An 18,986-nucleotide genomic window follows, 5' to 3' on the forward strand; every position below is an offset into this window, starting at 1 on the left:
ACCTTATTTTTAATTCCTTATCCATCCTGAGAGTAAACAATCACCTGTATTTTCTTTCATCTTATTTATTACTTTTGAATCTTTAATCCATCAAGAATTAATTTGGTATGTGTTTTATGGTAAGATGCTGTTTTTCCCACAGCTTGTCTGTTGTCTCAGAACTAGTTTTGAATAGTTTATCTTTTTCTTGATAATTTGTAATGCACTTTATCATATGTTATAATTTTTAAACATTTGGGTCGGTTTCTGGCCTTCCTATTTATCTTTGTATTTTTAAATCTGAAGAATGTTTTACCTTACAACTCTTCTTTCCCTAAAATTTCTTAGTCTTGCCTATTGTTCTTTCAGATGCACTTTAAAATTATTTTTTGAGTTCCTAAAATCTGTCACTGAAATATTAATTTTAGTGAGTTAATTTGGTAAGAATGGTAGGTCCACAACATTCATTTTACACACAGCATGTCTCTACTCAACTCTTAATAAAATGGAATAATTTTTTCACTTAGACTTTATATGTTTGTTTAGAGATTATTTGTAGGTATTTTATGTTTTTATGACTATTAAGAATGGAATTTGTTTTTTTCTAGCATATTTTCTAGCTGATTATTTCTAGTACATAAATAGTTACTGATTTTGGAACACTTCTTATATGCCTCCACTTAAGCTGAAACTCCTAAATATTAGAATTTTTAGTTAATTCTCTTGGATTTTAAAAATAAAATAGAATATGACTTTAGAATCCTTGTAATATTGACAATTTTGCCTATTTTCTAATAGTTTTTTTTTACCTATATTTTATACGATGACTATAGTTACTAAAACCCAAAAATGTTGAAAAGGTGCTAAAACACATATCCATAAAATTACTGTTAATGGGATGTCTCCAATATTTCATTCTAACATACAGTGTAATACTGGCTGTCAGTCTGAGACTGATATTCATAAGCCAGTTCAGGTCATTGCCTTGTAGGCCTAATTTTAAAAGTTGTTTTTAAAAATCAGGAATACATCTATTTTGGCATGTATTGATCTATTTGGGCTTTGAACTACCAAAGAGATAATGCATTTGTGTACTTGTTGCTTTTTTATAAATAGATTTTAAAAAGTCATGTTTTTACAATTATAAAACATAATTATAAAGCACCCATATAATCTGCATATAATCATTGCAGTAAAAGGCAATGATCATATCCTTCGTTTTTACATTAAAAAAAAAAAAAGCTTTAAGAGCGTTTTATACTTCAGCATTTAAAAATTTGAATGTCTATGTTTCAAACAACATTTTCACCAAGCTAGCATTACAAAGTATTTTAATTGAAAGGAATATCATCAAATGCCTGTTACATGCTAGAAAGCACTACAGTAGGGATAAAAAGATAAACAAGGTGAGGTCCCTGGCCTCCCAGAGGCTTATAGACACGTGGGGTAGGGGAAGGGTGTGGGCAACTAGACAAGAACCCAACAGAGGCAAGGTATAAAAACAAGTACCAAAAGAGCACAGAGGAGTGAACACCATTGCTGGTGGGAAGGAAGTTGAAGGAGCATTTCCTGGAAGGCAGCAGGACCTGCTCTTTGCATGACAGACAGCTAGTATCCAGCAGGGTAGGTAGAAAGGCGATCCAGACAGGTCGCACCAGTGGGGGAGATAAAGGTGCCGGGTAGATGAAGCTGTGTACCTGAGTCCCCAGTGAGAAAGTGTAAACTATCTCAAGAATTCTAGTGGGTTTTAAGGTAACACTCACATGTGGGATCAGTGTGTCAGTAGGGATATAAATATGTGTTAGAAATATGGCAATATAAAGAAAAACTTCTGAGATAATCTGAAAAGTTCAAGATAAGGGTCTTGAAGCAATAAGGATTGTTTACCAAGATGTTTCATCAGAGGTTCCTTTGAAAAATATTTAGATAGTGAATATTTATATTTGGGGATAATTAATTTTAGGAGATGATGCTAACGAGCAGCATGTTAAAAACCAGAGGCTGCCTGTACTGTAAGCACACCATTGCCCTGGTAGTGTTAAAGGGTTAGTAGCTTGTTTCTCGGAGAAGGCAATGGCACCCCACTCCAGTACTTTGCCTGGAAAATCCCATGGATAGAGGAGCCTGGTAGGCTGCAGTCCACGGGGTCGCTAAGAGTCGGACTCGACTGAATGACTTCACTTTCACTTTTCACTTTCATGCATTGGAGAAGGAAATGGCAACCCAGTCCAGTGTTCTTGCCTGGAGAATCCCAGGGACAGGGGAGCCTGGTGGCTGCCGTCTATGGGGTCACACAGAGTCGGACACGACTGAAGTGACTTAGCAGTAGCAGCAGCAGCAGCATCAGCTTGTCTCTTGCTGCTCAGAAAGGAGCTGCTCCTGGTGAGAGTATGGGGCCCAGGTCTTCGAGAGGAACTGTTCACTACGTTATCATCTCAGCATGCCTCAAATGTGGTGAGACACAGAGCTGACATTTATCTTCTGAGCTTATGTCAATACATTATCCCATTTGTGGCTTTTACCTTACTCATTCCTGGAACTGAGATTCCGCTATTGCTGACCAAATGCACCCGTGGTTAAAGAGGCTACAACTGCGTATTGTATTTAGGGAGGTATGTATTAAGGGAAAGAACTGGTTTAAAAGGATCTCCAGATAGTTAGCTTGGATAGTCTTTTTCTGTGGTGCTGATTTCTCTTCGTTATGGGGCACACAAACCACCTCTACCAATCTAACTAGTTTGTGGTTTTCCTGATTTTTTTTTAACCTAAAAAAAAAAAAAAAGCCCCTTAAGCCAGTCTTAGGGAACAGAAAGCTTAGTCAAGTGCTCACAAACAGCACAACAAATGTGAATCACTCGATAGCCTGTGAGCCATAGCCTCTGAAATTGTAGCCAGGAGCTGCCTTGTTTCCTTCTTGAATGCTGACAGGCCATAGAGCCAGGCTGTCTGATCTCTTGATACATTTCACTTGTAAATGCTATTAGTATCTGCCATCAATTCTTCTCAAAGGAGCGTATAAAATTTGCTGGGTAGGAATACTGCATATAATTGGTCATTTTGAATGAGCTGGTTTACTTATACACACACACACACACACACACACACACACAAGCCTGACAGTTGAGTTAATTCAATGAATTTTTAAAAAATTTGGATAGTCTTTGTATTTGGAAATGAGTTTAATCTTTATATATGGGTTTTCCAGTCCTTGACCAACACGTTTTCTAAAAATCCGACAAACTCAATTCATCGAATTAATTAGGAAAAGTCTCTAGAAATGGTTTGTTTTTAAAAATAAGGAGTTATCTGTAAGTCTGGTCCAGAGTTTGCCATACGGCAAGCATTTCTTAATAGCAAGGTCCATTTTAGTGTTTTTTCTCCTAGTCAGTCCTTTTCATCAGGAACAGCTTTAGTTTCTTCACAGGCTTATGGATGTTTTTCAATTCACCAAATAGGATGGGAATTTTATTAGAATGAAGTTATTATAACTTTGGAATTTTCTTCTTTCTCCATTGAACCTTTTGTTTTTTTCCCATATCTGAACCTGAAAATAAGATAAATGCCAAAGAAAATTAAATGAAAAAAAAAATGCCAAATTGACACAGAAAAACATTTCTCTAGTCAATGAACAAGTAATTACTTTAAAAAGAACCTCATGAGTATAGCTAGCACTAGTATTCACAATTTTATAGTTTCACTGAGGAAAGAATAGAGTGGTAAGCATGAAGTTCTTGGTAAGGTAAAGTTGATATTGAAGTAGTTTCATCATTAGGAGAAACAGCCTATCAAAACTGGGCATCTTTTGCTATATACATCCAGTCTGGATCACCCATTCACATATGGACTTATTTTTATCATGGCTCTGCACTGCAAAACCAATACAATATTGTAAAGTAAAAAAAAAATAATAATAATAAAATAAAAAAAAGTAAACAACAACAACAAAAAACACATTATCTTATATAACATCACAAAAGCCATATGAACTATTCCCATATAACAGATGGGAATACTGAGGTCTAGTGAAAACTAAGCGAATTGCCCAAGTTTGCAGTAGATTTGGGTTTTGAAGCCAGGCAGTTTCCCTCTAGAATCTAAACTTCTCTTGGACTTCCCTGGTGGCCCGGTGGTTGAGAATCCCCCTAACAATTCAGGGGACATGGATTCACCCCCTGGCTGGGGAAGCTCCCATGTGCTGCAGCGCCAATAAGTTCTAGAGCCACCACTGCTGAGCCAGCACTCTAGAGCCTGCGAGCCCCAGCTCCTGAAGCCTGCGTGCCTAGAGCCATGCTCCGCAACAAGAGAAACCACTGCAACGAGAAACCTGCATGCCACAGCGAAGAGGAGCCCTTGCTTGCCACATCTAGAGAAACCCTGCAGCCACGGAGACCCGGTGCGGACAAAAATAAATAAATAAAAATAAATGAACCTTAAACTTCTACTACCATACCACTGATCTTTTAAATGTTTGCCAGTCTGTGTTGTCATAGAAAGATATTTGATTTTTGTCCCTGGTTTCTGAATAGAGCTCCTAAAATCCCTTGTAATTTTCTGAGTGACAAGGGTAACAGGAATGTCTTGCCTCTTATTCTAATGAGGTGACTCTTGGTGAGTCCCTAGATAGCTTCACGATGGAGGCTGGTTTCCAGAAAGATCAAGCCTTGACTAGAAGCCTGGAACTTTCAGCCCACCCTCCAGCCCCCAGAGAAGGGAGAAGGGCTGAGGTTAAATTAATATTGATGATGCCGATGTGGTGAAAAACCTCCATAAAATCTCCTAAACGTTTACTGGGGTCTGGAGAGCGTCTGAATTGGCAAACATATCCACGTGCCAGGATGGTGATGCTCCCCAACTCCACAGGACAGAGACTCCTGTGCTCTGGGCCCTTCCGGACCTCACGTTTTCCCCTGGCTGTTCATTTGTGTTGCTTATAACAAATGGGTAATAGTAAGTAAAATGTTTTCCTGAGTTCTGTGCATCATTCTAGCAAATTCCTGAACTTGAGGAGGGGCGTTGTGGAAACACCAGACTTTGTAGTCACGTTGGACATGTTGGAGCTCAGGGCAGGCTGCCCCCAAATATGCCACAATAGCATGTTGATTATTTTGCTTTTTGATTTTGTTTTTGCTTTTGGTCACACAGCATGTGGGATCTTAGTTCCCCAACCAGGGACTGAACCTGGGCCCTCAGCAGTGAAGGCACTGAATCCTAACCCCTGGACTGCTAGGGAAGTCCCCATTTTGATTATTTTGAATTCAAGTTGCTTGTGAAGGAGCTGATGCAGAAAGAAGCTCTGGCCTCCTCTGTGCCCCCGAAAGCAGGAAATAAATCCCTCTTGGAAAATGCTCACTCCCCACATACGGAGGTAGAAGGACACCCTTATCACCAGAGATGGAGAATTCAGGGCAGGACCAAAAAATCTGTATAAATAAACCTTGTTGCTTCTTTATAAATTACCACCCAGGCCCACACTTTATTTAAATTCCTTACTAATTAAGTACCCAAGTTCATGTCTTCGGCAAACTCTGGAAGATGGTGAGGGACAGGGAAGCCTGGCTTGCTGAAGTCCATGGGGTCGCAGAGTCTGACACTACTTGGCGACTGAACAACAGCAATTAAGCACTCAAACCTAAGTTTCTTTGTCCTATCAATTCCTCTCAGTTTTATTGTTTCTTTGTCTAAAAAGTGTAAAAGCTGCCTGCTTTGGCCATGTCTGCAGTCCTCTTTCTGAGAGATCTCTGTATGCATGAATTCAAATGTGTTTTTCTGCTCTTGACTTGACTTGTGTCAATTTTATTATTAGTTCAGCCACAAGAACTTAAAGGGGTAAGGGAGTAAATTTCCCCCTCCCCAACAGCCAGAAATGTGGATAACCTTGGGGACCCATTACTTTACTTGTGACTGGCAGCTGAAGAGTAAGCTGTCTTATGGGACTGAGCCTTTAACCTGTAGAGGATGATACTAGTCCTGGGTAATTAGTGTCATAATTGAATGTCATTACAGGACACTTCATTGGTGTCAGAATTGGTTGATATCAAGAAGAAAACTCTCACACAATCTCATAGGCCAAAAAATGATATTGCATTAAAAATTCTTTTTATTAATGTGGACAGGTATTTCCTTTTCATAAATATATTTGCCCCTGAAATGTTCTTTTCTATAAACTGCTTGTTCATGACCTTTACCAGTTTTCTTACTGAGTTGTTGGTCTTTTTCCCACTGACCTCTAAGAGCTTCTTGTATCTTAAGTTTATTAACTCTGTCTGGTGTGTTGCAAATATTTTCCCCCTGGTTTGTCGACCTTTGTTCTAATTTATGGTTTCACTTTTGCTCTACTGACAATATCTAAACTTGCTTAATCAAATATGTTGATCTTTTCCTTTATGTCTTTTTGTTTTTCATATCATGCTCAGAAAGGCCTTCTTTAAGGTTATAAAATATTTATGTTTTCTTCTGGTGCATTTATGACTTTATATTTTTAGGCCTCAATTTTTAATCTTCCTGGAATTTATCATGATATATTTTGAAGTAGGATTTCAGCTTTTGATGTAGCCAAAATGGCTAGTTGAATATTCTACCACTTTTTACTGAATAATCTAACTTTTCCCCACTGATTTTGAAGTGCTACTTATTATCTCACACCAAATTCTCTTATTTTATTCAGTTTAATTTTGAACCCTATCCCATCCCGGTAATTTATTTTTCTATACTGTTATCATACTGTTTTAATTGCCGTTGCTTAATAATATGCTTTATTATCTGATAGTGCTACTCTCCACTGTTACTCTTCCTTTTCAGAAGCTTCCTATTTATTCTATCATGTTTATTCTTTTTTTATACATATAATTTGGGATGACCCAGAGGGATGGTATGGGGAGGCAGGTGGGAGGAGGGGGTTAGGATTGGGAACATGTGTACACCCGTGGCGGATGCATGTTGATATATGGCAAAACCAATACAATATTGCAAAGTAAAAAAAAATAATAATAATAAAAAAAAATAAAGTTCCACTTACCCTTTCACTTTCTGCATCTGCTCTAGGGTCTCTGGTAGAGTTCTCCCAAAACTTTCAGGGAAAAAAAGAGTGATGATTCCGATCAGGACCGTCAGGCTACCCATGAGGATGTAGGGCAGAACTCTGTTGTAAGCACCTGTAAGACACAGGACGTAAGGACATCAGTTAGATAGAGGGACTCTCCAGATGCTCTTGAGAATCACTTTGTAATGGTGGCACACAGTTTTAAATCTGAATACTTACAGAAGAAAAAAGTGTGCAAAATACACAGTTTCTGTTTGGCAGATGTCATTGCCTCTGAATTTCCATAATTATTCACCCTTGATCTTGCATTATCAAAAAGTCTTTCATGTCAACTGGTATTCTCTAAGCTGCTACTTAATCAGGTGTGATAGATGTTCTTTTGATAGAAATCTTTGCCTACCAAAGTTCTCTTAAGGTAAAAGTCACTGGAGATGGGGGATGGGAGGACACCACAGGGAAAGAGGTGGACCAGGATGTTGCAGGGACAGGTACTGGCTGTGATGACTGATATGACCTTTGCACTTGCCCAGACCAGTAGGCTGCTGTAGAAAGCTAGGTCCACAGAGCTGTGAGACTCTCAAAGAAAATCTAAGTAATATATTCAATCCAATTTAAATCAATAAATGTCAGGCACTGTGGTTTCTTTCTGCAGTATTTATATGTCTTGGTTTTATATGTAATTGGAAGAACCACTCCACCTCTTCTTTATCTGGTGTTACTTGGACAGGAGAATAATAGATCTTCATCTTGCTTCCCTTCTACATACAGAGATTACAGAGGAATAACACAACCAAGAATTTTATTTGACAAAAAAAATATAAATCTTGAAGCTTCTCTAAGGCCTCTGTTGTCACCAACAGGAGCTGCTACTGTGGAACAGAAAGCTCTTTCTCAGACTCCTGCATTTCTTATGTAAGTGGTCCCCCATTAGACCACATGAGCATGGTTTGAAAGTATAGGGAAGATGAAAAGACACCATTCTACATAATAATGTATTTCTCAAGTATTCAGGGCAGCTGTGTGGAAAATGTCTCTCTTTCTCTGTAAGGTTTTAGAGTGTACCTTGTCTGAGAATTCACATATGTCTTTGGGGATGTATTTGTGTGTGTTTGAACCAGTAGGTAACCAATGAATAACTAGGAAGAATAAGGAACTGTGTCTCCATCTCTCACCAGTAAAGTTCTTACGAGGTTTAGGCTTCAAGTGCTAGCTCCTACATACATGGAACATCTCATGAAAGCCCTTCTGATGAATAAATATGATCACATAAAAGCTAAAGTTCCTGCACTGCAAAAAAAGTCATGAAGTCAAAAGGGAAATGATAAACTAGGAAAAAATATTTATAATATATATATAGAGGGCTAATTTTTTCAATTACAAAAAGCTCCCCCCTCAAAATGTAAAGTTGAATAAACCATTAGAAAGATGGGAAAAGACATGGACAGTCAGATATCTTAAAAATAAATAGAATGTCAATAAATACATGAAAAAATGTTCAACCTCATTCATAGTTGAAAAAGAAATGAAAGCAACAATGATATCCATTTTTCACACAACAGATTATCAATAATTAAAAAATTGGATGATTCCCATTGTTGGTGAGGATGTGGAGAAACAGACACTCTCATATATTGATAGTTGGATTGTAAACTGGTATAGTATTCAGAAGTCAATTTGGCAATATCTATGAAATTTTTAAATTGCTCCAGCAATCCATTGATCCATATATACAAAGGCTGTGGGGGTGTGGGGGAATGTTCACTGTAATGTTATTTGCAATAACAAAAACTTGGAAATGGTCTAAATATTCATCCATGAACCTAGTTAAATAAATTATGTGTACACATATATTAGAAGTCTATGTACTAACTAAATAGAAGATAAAAGAACTACATATATAACAATTAGACCACATGAGCATGGTATGAAAGTATAGGGAAGATGAAAGGCAGAGATGAAAACTATATATATACCAATCAGGAAAGATATTCTGATACAATGTTAAGTTTAAAAAAAGTCATGAAACAATATTTATGATATAATTTTGTGTATTTAAAAATGTGTGTGTGTGTTGTACAAAACGAAATGTCTGGAGGGCTACTCACCAAAGGTTAGTGTTAGTTTCTCTGAGAGCTGTGATTTGAGGAACTGAGAGAGTACAGGTGACCTTGTACAGGAGTCTAGCACTTGCTGTGCTGTTTGCATTTTTCACAACAGAAAGTCTATTACTTACAGATATATTAAAAAAAAAAGGATAGACTGATAAGATGCATCTCACCTAGGTAAACAAAGTAGGGAGCGATGATGCTGCCCACTCTGGAGGCCATGGAGGCGACCCCCACTGCCATGTTCCTGACCAGGGTTGGGTAGAGTTCTGCAGTGAAGACATACAGCATGGCAAAGGCAGACGTGACCCCAAACTTTCCCAACATGGCCAGACCAATGGACAAGAAGTTGTAACCTGGAGAAGACACCCAGTGTAAACAGAGGTACTTGTAGAAACAATACTTTCTTAACAGTTGCTTGTTTTGTCCCTATTGCTTGTATACGAATGTTTTATGTTTCATATATAAATATTTTCTAATATAAAGATATTCCCCAAATTACACTTCTTCTTCAAAGGCTTACTAATTGGACGTAGAAAAAGATGGAGAGTGAAGGGTGCTTTGAGCTTCACTCTTCTGTCATTCTAGATCATTTATGCATTCCGTGACCTTATCTACACTTTAATTACAACAGTTTCATAGTCAATTGTTAGCTTGTTAATGCAGTTAAGTTTAATCTTTGAACAGAAGAACCAATCCTTTTATCCTACTTATTATTCTTGAGATATATACTTCTATATATAATACTATATATCAATAATCTGTTGACTTAATGTTGTAACAATATGAGAAACTTGGACATAAGAGGAAAAGAGAAGCATGTATCTTTTCATGTGCTTTCTAACTACTTAAAGATTACAGACGATAAAAATCACTGAATTTATACTGGAACTGGCATGTACTACCAACTCTTAACACTTGTATATATACATCAATCAGAGAGAAGGTTTGAAAGTACCAAGAAATTAGCACTCAGGTTTATGCCTCAAAGGTTTGAGGGATTAGGTGAAAGCTTCTATGAAGGGGATGCACTGGGAGCGTTACTCTTCTTCTGGTGGTGATTTCTGACTCCGATACTAACCCTTCTGTTTGAAGGGACTAATTTTGAACAAAGGAAATCACAGAGTTAGCTATCTCTTGTGTAACTGACTTATGAATGGTTTATTATGTAAAAGCTACATAAATAGGGAAGTGACTAATAATTAGGGCTTCCCTCAGTGTTCTTGCCTGGAGAATCCCAGAGATGGGGGAGCCTGATGGGCTGCCGTCTATGGGGTCGCACAGAGTCAGACACGACTGAAGCAACTTGCAGCAGCAGCAGCAGCAGTAACTCTGATGGTAAAGCACATGCCTGCAATGCAGGAGACCCAGGTTTGATCCCTGGGTCAGGAAGACCCCCTGGAGAAGGGAATGGCCACCCACTCCAGTATTCTTGTCCATCCTTGCCATGGACAGAGGAGCCTGGTGGGCTACAGTCTATGGGGTCGCAAAGAATCAGACACGACTGAACGACTAAGCACACACGACTAATAACTAGCCTGGTCGAGGTGTGGATCTTTTCTGGTAAGTTGCTAATACTGGATAGCTTCTTACCTGCAGGTACCAACTGAATTAAGAGAAGCACACTTCCTCCAAAGAACAGTACTCCAGCTATGACATAACGTCTGGGTAGGGTTCGAAGTAGCAGCCAGGCTGCAATGTAAGCTGGAACTTCAATCAAAGCAGAGAAGAAACAGTTCAGGTAGGGATCTCCATGTAAATTAGGAGTGTTGAGAGACAGAGCAAAGTAACCCACTGAGGTCAACATCCTGGAAATCGAAAGACAGAAACGACAAAAGGATGGCTTGAGTCACTTTACAATTTCACGATGGATAGGAAGTTGTCCATATCTTGGTACCTTACAAGTAGTGACTAGCCACATAGGGTTATTTAAAAGTAAAAAGTAAAGTTAAGTAAAACTTAAAATTTCACCCCTCACTTTGGCACTAGCCACACTTCAATTCCTTAGTAGCCACATGGAGCTAGTGGCTACTATAATGGACAACAGAGATGTGAAATGTTTTTATCGTTGCCGAAAGTGGACAGCACTAAGTCTAAATATACAAATATTCAACAATTACCTATCCTAAGCTAGCTAATTTCAGGTTTCAGTAGAATAGCTTGTACAACACATTCTCATCCCCTTAGAGATATTATTTGAAGAAAGACTGTCACATCAGTGAACATAAAATCCATATTTCATTCTCTTCCCCTCCCCCCCAAAAGAAAAAGATACATAGGTAATACTGTGGGATCCACTTACAGTAAATTCCAATTGACTTAGTAAAACTCACTTTAGGGGAAAAAAATGAGTCTCATAATGCTTCAGGGTATCACAGAATGCACATTGCATATCCCGCCATTATAGTTAACTTCCACATAAAAGCTTTTCTGTGGAAAAAACACTAAGTTATATATAACACTATGCAGACTCCTCTGTGGAGAAACTTGCTTATTATCAACATGACTGAAAAGCAGAGAACATCTGAAAAATATTTTCAGGAACACTGTTGGATCTTTTTTACACATACTGTACTAGGTTGGAGGAGAAGGCAATGGCACCCCACTCCAGTACTCTTGCCTGGAAAATCCCATGGATGGAGGAGCCTGGTGGGCTGTAGTCCATGGGGTCGCTAAGAGTCGGACACGACTGAGCGACTTCCTTTTCACTTTTCACTTTCATGCACTGGAGAAGGAAATGGCAACCCACTCCAGTGTTCTTGCCTGGAGAATCCCAGGGACGGGGGAGCCTGGTGGGCTGCCATCTATGGGGTCGCACAGAGTCGGACAAGACTGAAACGACTTAGCAGCAGCTACTAGGTTGGATAGCACAAGGGCTAATTCAAAACAAAACAAAAAATGAAACTTTATTCCTCTAGGATCTTAGTGATTTTCACATTTGATAATAAGAGCAGCATGAATAAAACTAACGACTACTTTATTGTTAGCCCAGGAGTGCCCCTTCTCAAGATTCATTTGCATCAGTGATACCTGCTGACATTTAAGAACTAAGTAGGTCCATTGTGCGGAAAGCCACGTGTCCAGGACACACTTGCTTAATTTAGGGGCATAAACTCTGTTATTGATGACTTCTAATTTAATACAAGGCGGCTCTAAAATTAGACTAGCTGCAGCGTGAGCCTGGTAGTTCTGATTACCATCGTTTTTTGTGCTGCCATCATGGAGTAGGCATGTTCTTTCCTTTCTGTCTTCTTCCTAATTTCTTGGCAGATATATTATTAAATCTTGCCTACAAAGTCAGTTCATTATTTATGTGTCTTAAAAATCACTCAGTAAATTGCTATTCACAAGAATAATAAGCTTGTCAAAACTCCAAGTCAGGCAGTGGGGACTCAGCATATTCTAAGCTCACTGATTAATTGCCTGTACAACTTCTGGAAGCAGGAGGTGAGTTAGCATCTCAGCTTCGGGCATCCAGGATATCATTAGTTTTAATTCCAGTAACTTTAGGAGGGGCAGGGGACCCTTTCCATGTGGGTCAAAGTTCTCTTTGACATTTTTTTCAGTATCTAGTTCCATAAATTAAGTTGAAAGTGCAAGTCGCTCAGTTGTGTCCAACTCTTTGCCACCCCATGGACTATACAGTTTATGGAATTCTCCAGGGCAGAATACTTGAATGGGTAGCCTTTCCCTTCTCCAGGGGATCTTCCCAACCCAGGGATCAAACCCAGGTCTCCCGCATTGCAGGTGGATTCTTTACCAGCTGAGCCACAAGGGAAGTCCAAGAATACTGGAGTGGGTAGCTTATCCCTTCTCCAGGGGATCTTCCCAATCCAGGACTTGAACCTGCGTCTCCTCCATTGCAGGCCGAGAGCAATGCAGTTTTACCAACTGAGCTATCAGGGAAGCCCTTAAATTAAGTTAAGGGCTTTCCAAATAACTTAGATTCTAAAATTTTAATTTTGTCTCAGGAGGACCCAGGCCTTGACCCTGTCCCTTGAATACAATATTGTAAAGTTAAATAAAATAAAATAAAATAAAAAAAAGAAAATCAGCTCTATATTTACATGCTATATGTCACATTTCCAGATCTGTTATTACTTACCATAGCAGCAAAGACATAATAGTTATTGTAGCAATGTTCCGAGTCCTAAACAGGTCCAAAATGAAAACTTTCTGCTGCTTCAGGGGGAGTTGCTCCTGTTGCTAAAGTAATGTACACAACTATGAGATTAAGAAACGATGAGGAAGTATCTTTGGCTACGATAGTATATTCTTATGCATGTAACTCACTTCACTTTGAATATGCTTAGAAGTCTGGAATTTGCTATATAGTCCATGGAATTCTCCAGGCCAGGATACTGAAGTGGGTAGCCATTCCCTTCTCTAGGGCATCTTCCCAATGCAGGGATAGAACCCAGGTCTCCCTCACTGCAGGCAGACGCTTTACCCTCTGAGCCACCAGGGAAGCCCTTGCATACAATAAGGGCATCTAAATAAAGGATGCTTCTTCTAACATTTAAAAATGTTTGTGGCCCATTTTAGACAGAAACCTTTAAAATATAAAAATTGGCTTCACTGTCTCTTTATGTAAAGCCTGACTGCTAACATAGATTTGCCTTGACTCATGGGCATCACCATGGGTGACCTTAATCACACTGAACCTTAGGGCCTTTTGAGTGGGTAGGGCCATATAGCCCCAAACTACCTTGAGGTTCATATCTGCTTTTTATACTTTTCCTGTTTTTGTCTCAGTGTCAGAACACACTTGGGTTAACCAGGGGACCTTGAAAATGTTACTATTTATCCTCTGTGAGCCTCAGTTTATCTCTCTGTAAAATGGGTCTAATAATTAAGCATTGAGAAGTTTAAGTGAGGTCATATCTATAAATCTTAACATAGTATTTGAACCATTGTTAACACCCCATACATTTTAACTCTTATTTTAATTATTGCACCATTGAGGAAAACACGTAAGCTGTCAATGGTTGGTGGTATTCTTACTACTGTTAATGGGCTTCCTCCCTTTACTTTTAATTTACTGAAGTTAACTTTTCATGTGTTAGGAATCTAGATAATCAAGCTTATTAGAATTGAAACTATACTATTTACATTAGCCAAGACATTAGCCAAGACAACAACCCAAGTGACAATCATCAACAAATGATTGGCTCAAGATACTATGGTATATACACAATGGAATGTTGGTCGTAAGAAAGAATGAAATATTGCCATTTGCAACAGGAGAATATTTCACTTAGTGAAGTAAGTCAGAGGGAGAAAGACAAATATTATAAGTCATTTATGTATGTAATACAAATGCAAATGAATCTATATAAAAAACAGAAATAGATTCACAGACATAGAAAACAAACATGGTTATCAAAGGCAAGAGGAAGGAGGGTCGGAGGGATAAACTAGATGTATGGGATTAACAGATACAAACCACTATACATAAAATAGATAAGCAACAGGGATTATTTACTATACAGCATAGGGAAATATATTCAATATCTTTTCATAACCTATAATGGAAAATAATCTGAAAGAATAACTGAATCACTGTCTTGTACACCTGAAACTAATACAATATTATAAATCAACTATACTTCAATTAAAAAAAAAGGAATTGAAACTAAAAAAGCTACAAGGCTCTGAGGTGGAGAATCTCTTCAGGATAAAGTTAAACTCTGTGACTCTGTGCGTGTATTCAGTAAGAGGCCAAGGAAAGAATTTCCACAATGAAGGAAGGAAGAGTGCCAGACCCGCCCTTGTAGCTGCTTCCCAAATATTAGCATCTTTCTTTTCGAGAACAATCAGGCACCTCCTTATGCAACTCACAGTCATGTTACCTTTCTGCTTCTGCACTATCTGGAGTGAAAACCTCCAGAACATGCCCCTGGCAGTATTACCCAATTATCACAAGGAAGAAAGTCCCTGCGTAAACTGCTGGGACTAGCAGTCCTTCTGAAAGTTTTATGGGCATGGGACCAAGCACAGACAGGACCTGGGGATCAGGCCTATGCTGACAATTGGCACTTCCACAGGGTCCTTGTGAAAATGCAGATTTCCAGGTCCCACCTTGGGTTTGCTTAGTCTGAATCTTTCCTAGGACTCAAGGGCCTGGGAATCTGTAATTTTTAAAAGCTCTTTGGGTGGTGGCGATAAGCAGCCAGATTCGGAAACCTCAGGACAAGAACATTTCCGTATCCAGTGCTTATCTCTGGCTTGGATGGAGCCGCCGAAATGCCTTTGGACCGGGCACCATGAGAAGGCTGAAGGTGCTTCAGAAAGGAAGCCACAGAAGCCCAAGATTGTGTTTGAAGATGGTATGACATGGTTTTTCTTCCTGTCCAACTTAATGCCACTGCCCTTAACATGAGGCACCAGAGTGAGACGTTTATCTGTGTAATCCTGGGCAAATAATTTAACTTTTAAACTAAGAAGAACTGTGCCTGTTAGCCCTCCTGTGAAAAGGCCTATAATAATATGTACTAGCAATGATTGGCATGAGCATCAGATGAGCTGAACAATGTGCCTGGCATCTGGTGGGCTCTTTATTACCATTCCGAGCAGTTTGCATTTGTTGGCACAGGGCCCTATATATCCTCCTTCAGAGGACCCTACCTGGGAGGTGAATAGGGAGAGATGACTTGGCCTCAGGAAAGCACAAGCTCCCTTTTCCTCCTCGGGTTTGTTCAGCTGAGGTTCAGTATGCCTCATGGCAGGAAGAAAGCATGTGTTTTGACATTGGACTTTGTTCTCATTTGTCTATATAACTATGTATCTCTGAAATGTTTTATGATTGCTTTCATCCATATAAGCTTTATCTCTACTACTAGACTCTAAGGTCCTCAAAACAGAAGTCAGACCATTTATCCATTAAACATCAAAAAAAACAAAAACAAAAAACATTCAGCACAGCCCTGAGATCCAGAAGTGTTAGACACTCCCAATGTTATTTTTGCATCCAGTTAAATTGACCAAGGCTGGGAACGGAATTCTTGATCCGAAGAGCAAAGGATTAAGACATATTTTTCTTGGCAGCTCTCTGAAAGCTTGGGTTCATGGCCACTGTAATTAAACCTCCAGCCATCACCAAGGTATCTGCTTCTGTAAAAGGTTCCAAAGGCCAAGAAGGATAGAGTACTGGCACACTCGTCACCATCCAAAGTCCTGGGGTGGCCAGAAGCACAGATGTGAGCGTGGAGGCAAGCATACAGACTAAGAAGTATATAGTCTTCTTGGGGTGTCCTGAGCAGTCCCTGACCCTTCTGGCCATGAATGCCCTTGCCCTATCATTTAAGCGTCCTCACTGGTTTGGACCAGCCCTGAATCACTTTGCTGTCTTTGCTGGCTCACACTGTTTGCTCCTTGGGGACTTCCTTCCTCACCTCATCACTTATCTTCCATCTAATTCTCTTAACACTCTGGGTTATATTCTATGCTCCTCATGTGTCTAATTTTTCTTGTTTTCTCTGGGAGTTGGCACGAGGTATGGCCAAGGACACGGTGAGTCCTTACTGACTGTCAGGAAGTGAGTATGCCTCCACTAAATATTTGCTTTTTCCCATGGCCTCCTTCCTGCAGGTGTGAATCCACCAGCCTATGCTCTCAGGCCTTAGGGTCCTAGACACGATATAGCAAGACTAAAGACAGGTACAGCTTCCCCAGCAGACTTTGGTAAGGTTCAGAATACAGTGGGGAACCCATGGGTGGAATATCTCTCAAACACATTTTTTTCCCACTTAATATAGATATTAAAAAATCACCAGTATGTAGCTGCATCCGTGGTACAGAGCAAGAACTAATATTTAATCTACACTTGCTGTATGCTCCCTGGAGAAAGGAATGGCTACCCACTCCAGTATTCTTGCCTAGAGAATTCCATGGACAGAGGAGCCTGGTGGGCTGCAGTCCGTGGGGTTGCAAAAAGTCGGACATGACTGAGCAACTAACACTTTCACTGCTATTTGCTAAGCAATTTATATATATTATTATATTTAATTGGTCCACAGCCCTTTGAGATGGGTTTTATCTCAGAACTTCATCATCATTTTGTCTCTAAGGTCTTGAACAGTGCCTGGTACATAGTAGGCACTCAAAAATCTATTGAATCAAATTAAATTCCATAATCAAGAATGCACAGCTGATCTCAAGAGAAAACATTTGCAAATCCTTACCTCCACAGGATCAAAAACTACCACTGGGGCAGTTACGTTGTTTATTTTTGCAGCTTTTTGGATAATATCTTCAGCTTCTTTAAATCTTCTCTGGGATATCAGCCATCGGGGAGATTCAGGAATAAACCTAAAATTCATTTTGGATGTTTCATAATTTTTCACAGTAGCAAGTTTTGATGCTATCAACTGTTAAGTTGCCCCCAAATGATTTTTATTTTGTAAAATTCTAGTTTGTCTTTTTAAAGAACATCAGGAGGGAGGCTTCATAAGAACTCAGTTATTTGTAGGAATAAGTAAAAGTACCTTCACATTTGAAAGTTCTGATCAAATCATAAGACCAATCGTTAGTTGTACTTGAAGCCAGGGCCCGCCTACAAGGAGTAACATTAACTATGGGCATGTTGAAACCAGGGCAGCTGGAGAATACCACCCAAAACTTCATAGCCAGCATGGCTCATTACAGAAACAGAGTCTAGTGTCTTTTCAGTGTGTCCATCCCTAGGGGAATTCCTGGTGCCCCAGCTGGTGATGCTCACAAGTTTCCTGGGTAAAAGAAGGCACCTGTGTTCCTCGGGCCTTTCCTTAGGCAGTCAGAGGAGGAGGCGAGTGCATTGACACACCTCTGTGGGATGTCCCATGGCTTTCAACAGATTCTCAGCTCACTGAGTACCCAAATCAGTTGTAGGGAGATAGCCAATGTGGTGTTTTTATTTTTTATTGTCTAGAAACATTAAAAATTTTTTTATTTTATATTGGAATATAGTTGATTAACAATGTTGTGTTAGTTAGAAACTGACTTTTTATTATACAATCTACCCACATTTTTAACTGATGCTCAGACATGGCTGACTTCTATTCTTTCCTAATTTTTCTATTTTTATTTATTTTTTATCATTCTTTCCTAATCTTTATTTCTCAGAATTGCTTAGCCATTCTTTTGCTGGCTCTTGTTTTCCTTATCTATTTGTCAGTATTAAGCTGTCCTAGAAAAGAAATTACATGTACAGATATAGTCTTCCTATAATTAACAGGCCCCTGCAAAGCCTCAACAGGAATTATCTCAGAGCAAAACACAACATATCAAATAGCTAACCCCCACCTTCTGTCCCCAGCCTACCACAAGCACATGAGTTGAAAAATGAACCCACTTGGCATTTTTTGGAATATACACTTGGTTGGTCCCTGTAGCAACTGTGATGATGTTAGGCCACTGGCCCTTGGTAATTAGAGCTGTCCTGTCCCAGGGAACTTTCTCTGGTGCTGTGTATCTGTGCTGTTCAATGCAGCAGCCACTAACCAAATGTGGTTATTGAGTTGGTGTGACTCGAGTGACTGAAGAATCCAATTTTATATTTACTTGTGGCCCCTGGTGGTTCATATGGTAAAGAATCTTCCTGCAATGTGGAAGACCCACGTCTGATCCCCTGGAGAAGGGACTGGCAACCCACTCCAGTATTCTTGCCTGGAGAATTCCATGGACAGAGGAGCCTGGCAGGCTATAGTCCATGGAGTGGCAAAGAGTCGGACACGACTGAGAGACTAACACTTGCACTTTCTTAATTTTAATATGTCATTGCAGGTGGCTAGAGGCAACTGTATTAATGAAGAACTCTACAGCTTGGGCACTTCTACTTCTGAGAGGTATCTTTCCCCAACCAAGTTGTTCTTAGACATACCCTA

At 39.4% G+C, this 18,986-nt stretch overlaps 1 protein-coding gene across 1 annotated transcript in view; it reads right to left on the reverse strand.

Moving 5' to 3' along the window:
* Nucleotides 1-3,144: 3,144 nt before the first annotated feature.
* The window catches only part of SLC22A4 (solute carrier family 22 member 4), a 42,831-nt gene continuing 26,989 nt past the window's right edge, over nt 3,145-18,986 (reverse strand). The window contains exons 5-10 of the mRNA NM_001206989.2: nt 17,307-17,433; nt 13,229-13,329; nt 10,717-10,931; nt 9,297-9,479; nt 6,995-7,130; nt 3,145-3,523 (exon numbers count right to left, since the gene is read on the reverse strand). Coding sequence (NP_001193918.1) covers nt 3,448-3,523; nt 6,995-7,130; nt 9,297-9,479; nt 10,717-10,931; nt 13,229-13,329; nt 17,307-17,433 — 838 coding nt within the window. The 3' untranslated portion in view covers nt 3,145-3,447. The remainder of the gene's footprint in view (nt 3,524-6,994; nt 7,131-9,296; nt 9,480-10,716; nt 10,932-13,228; nt 13,330-17,306; nt 17,434-18,986) is intronic.

This window comes from Bos taurus, chromosome 7 (genome assembly GCF_002263795.3).
Source record: "Bos taurus isolate L1 Dominette 01449 registration number 42190680 breed Hereford chromosome 7, ARS-UCD2.0, whole genome shotgun sequence".
NCBI lineage: Eukaryota > Metazoa > Chordata > Mammalia > Artiodactyla > Bovidae > Bos > Bos taurus.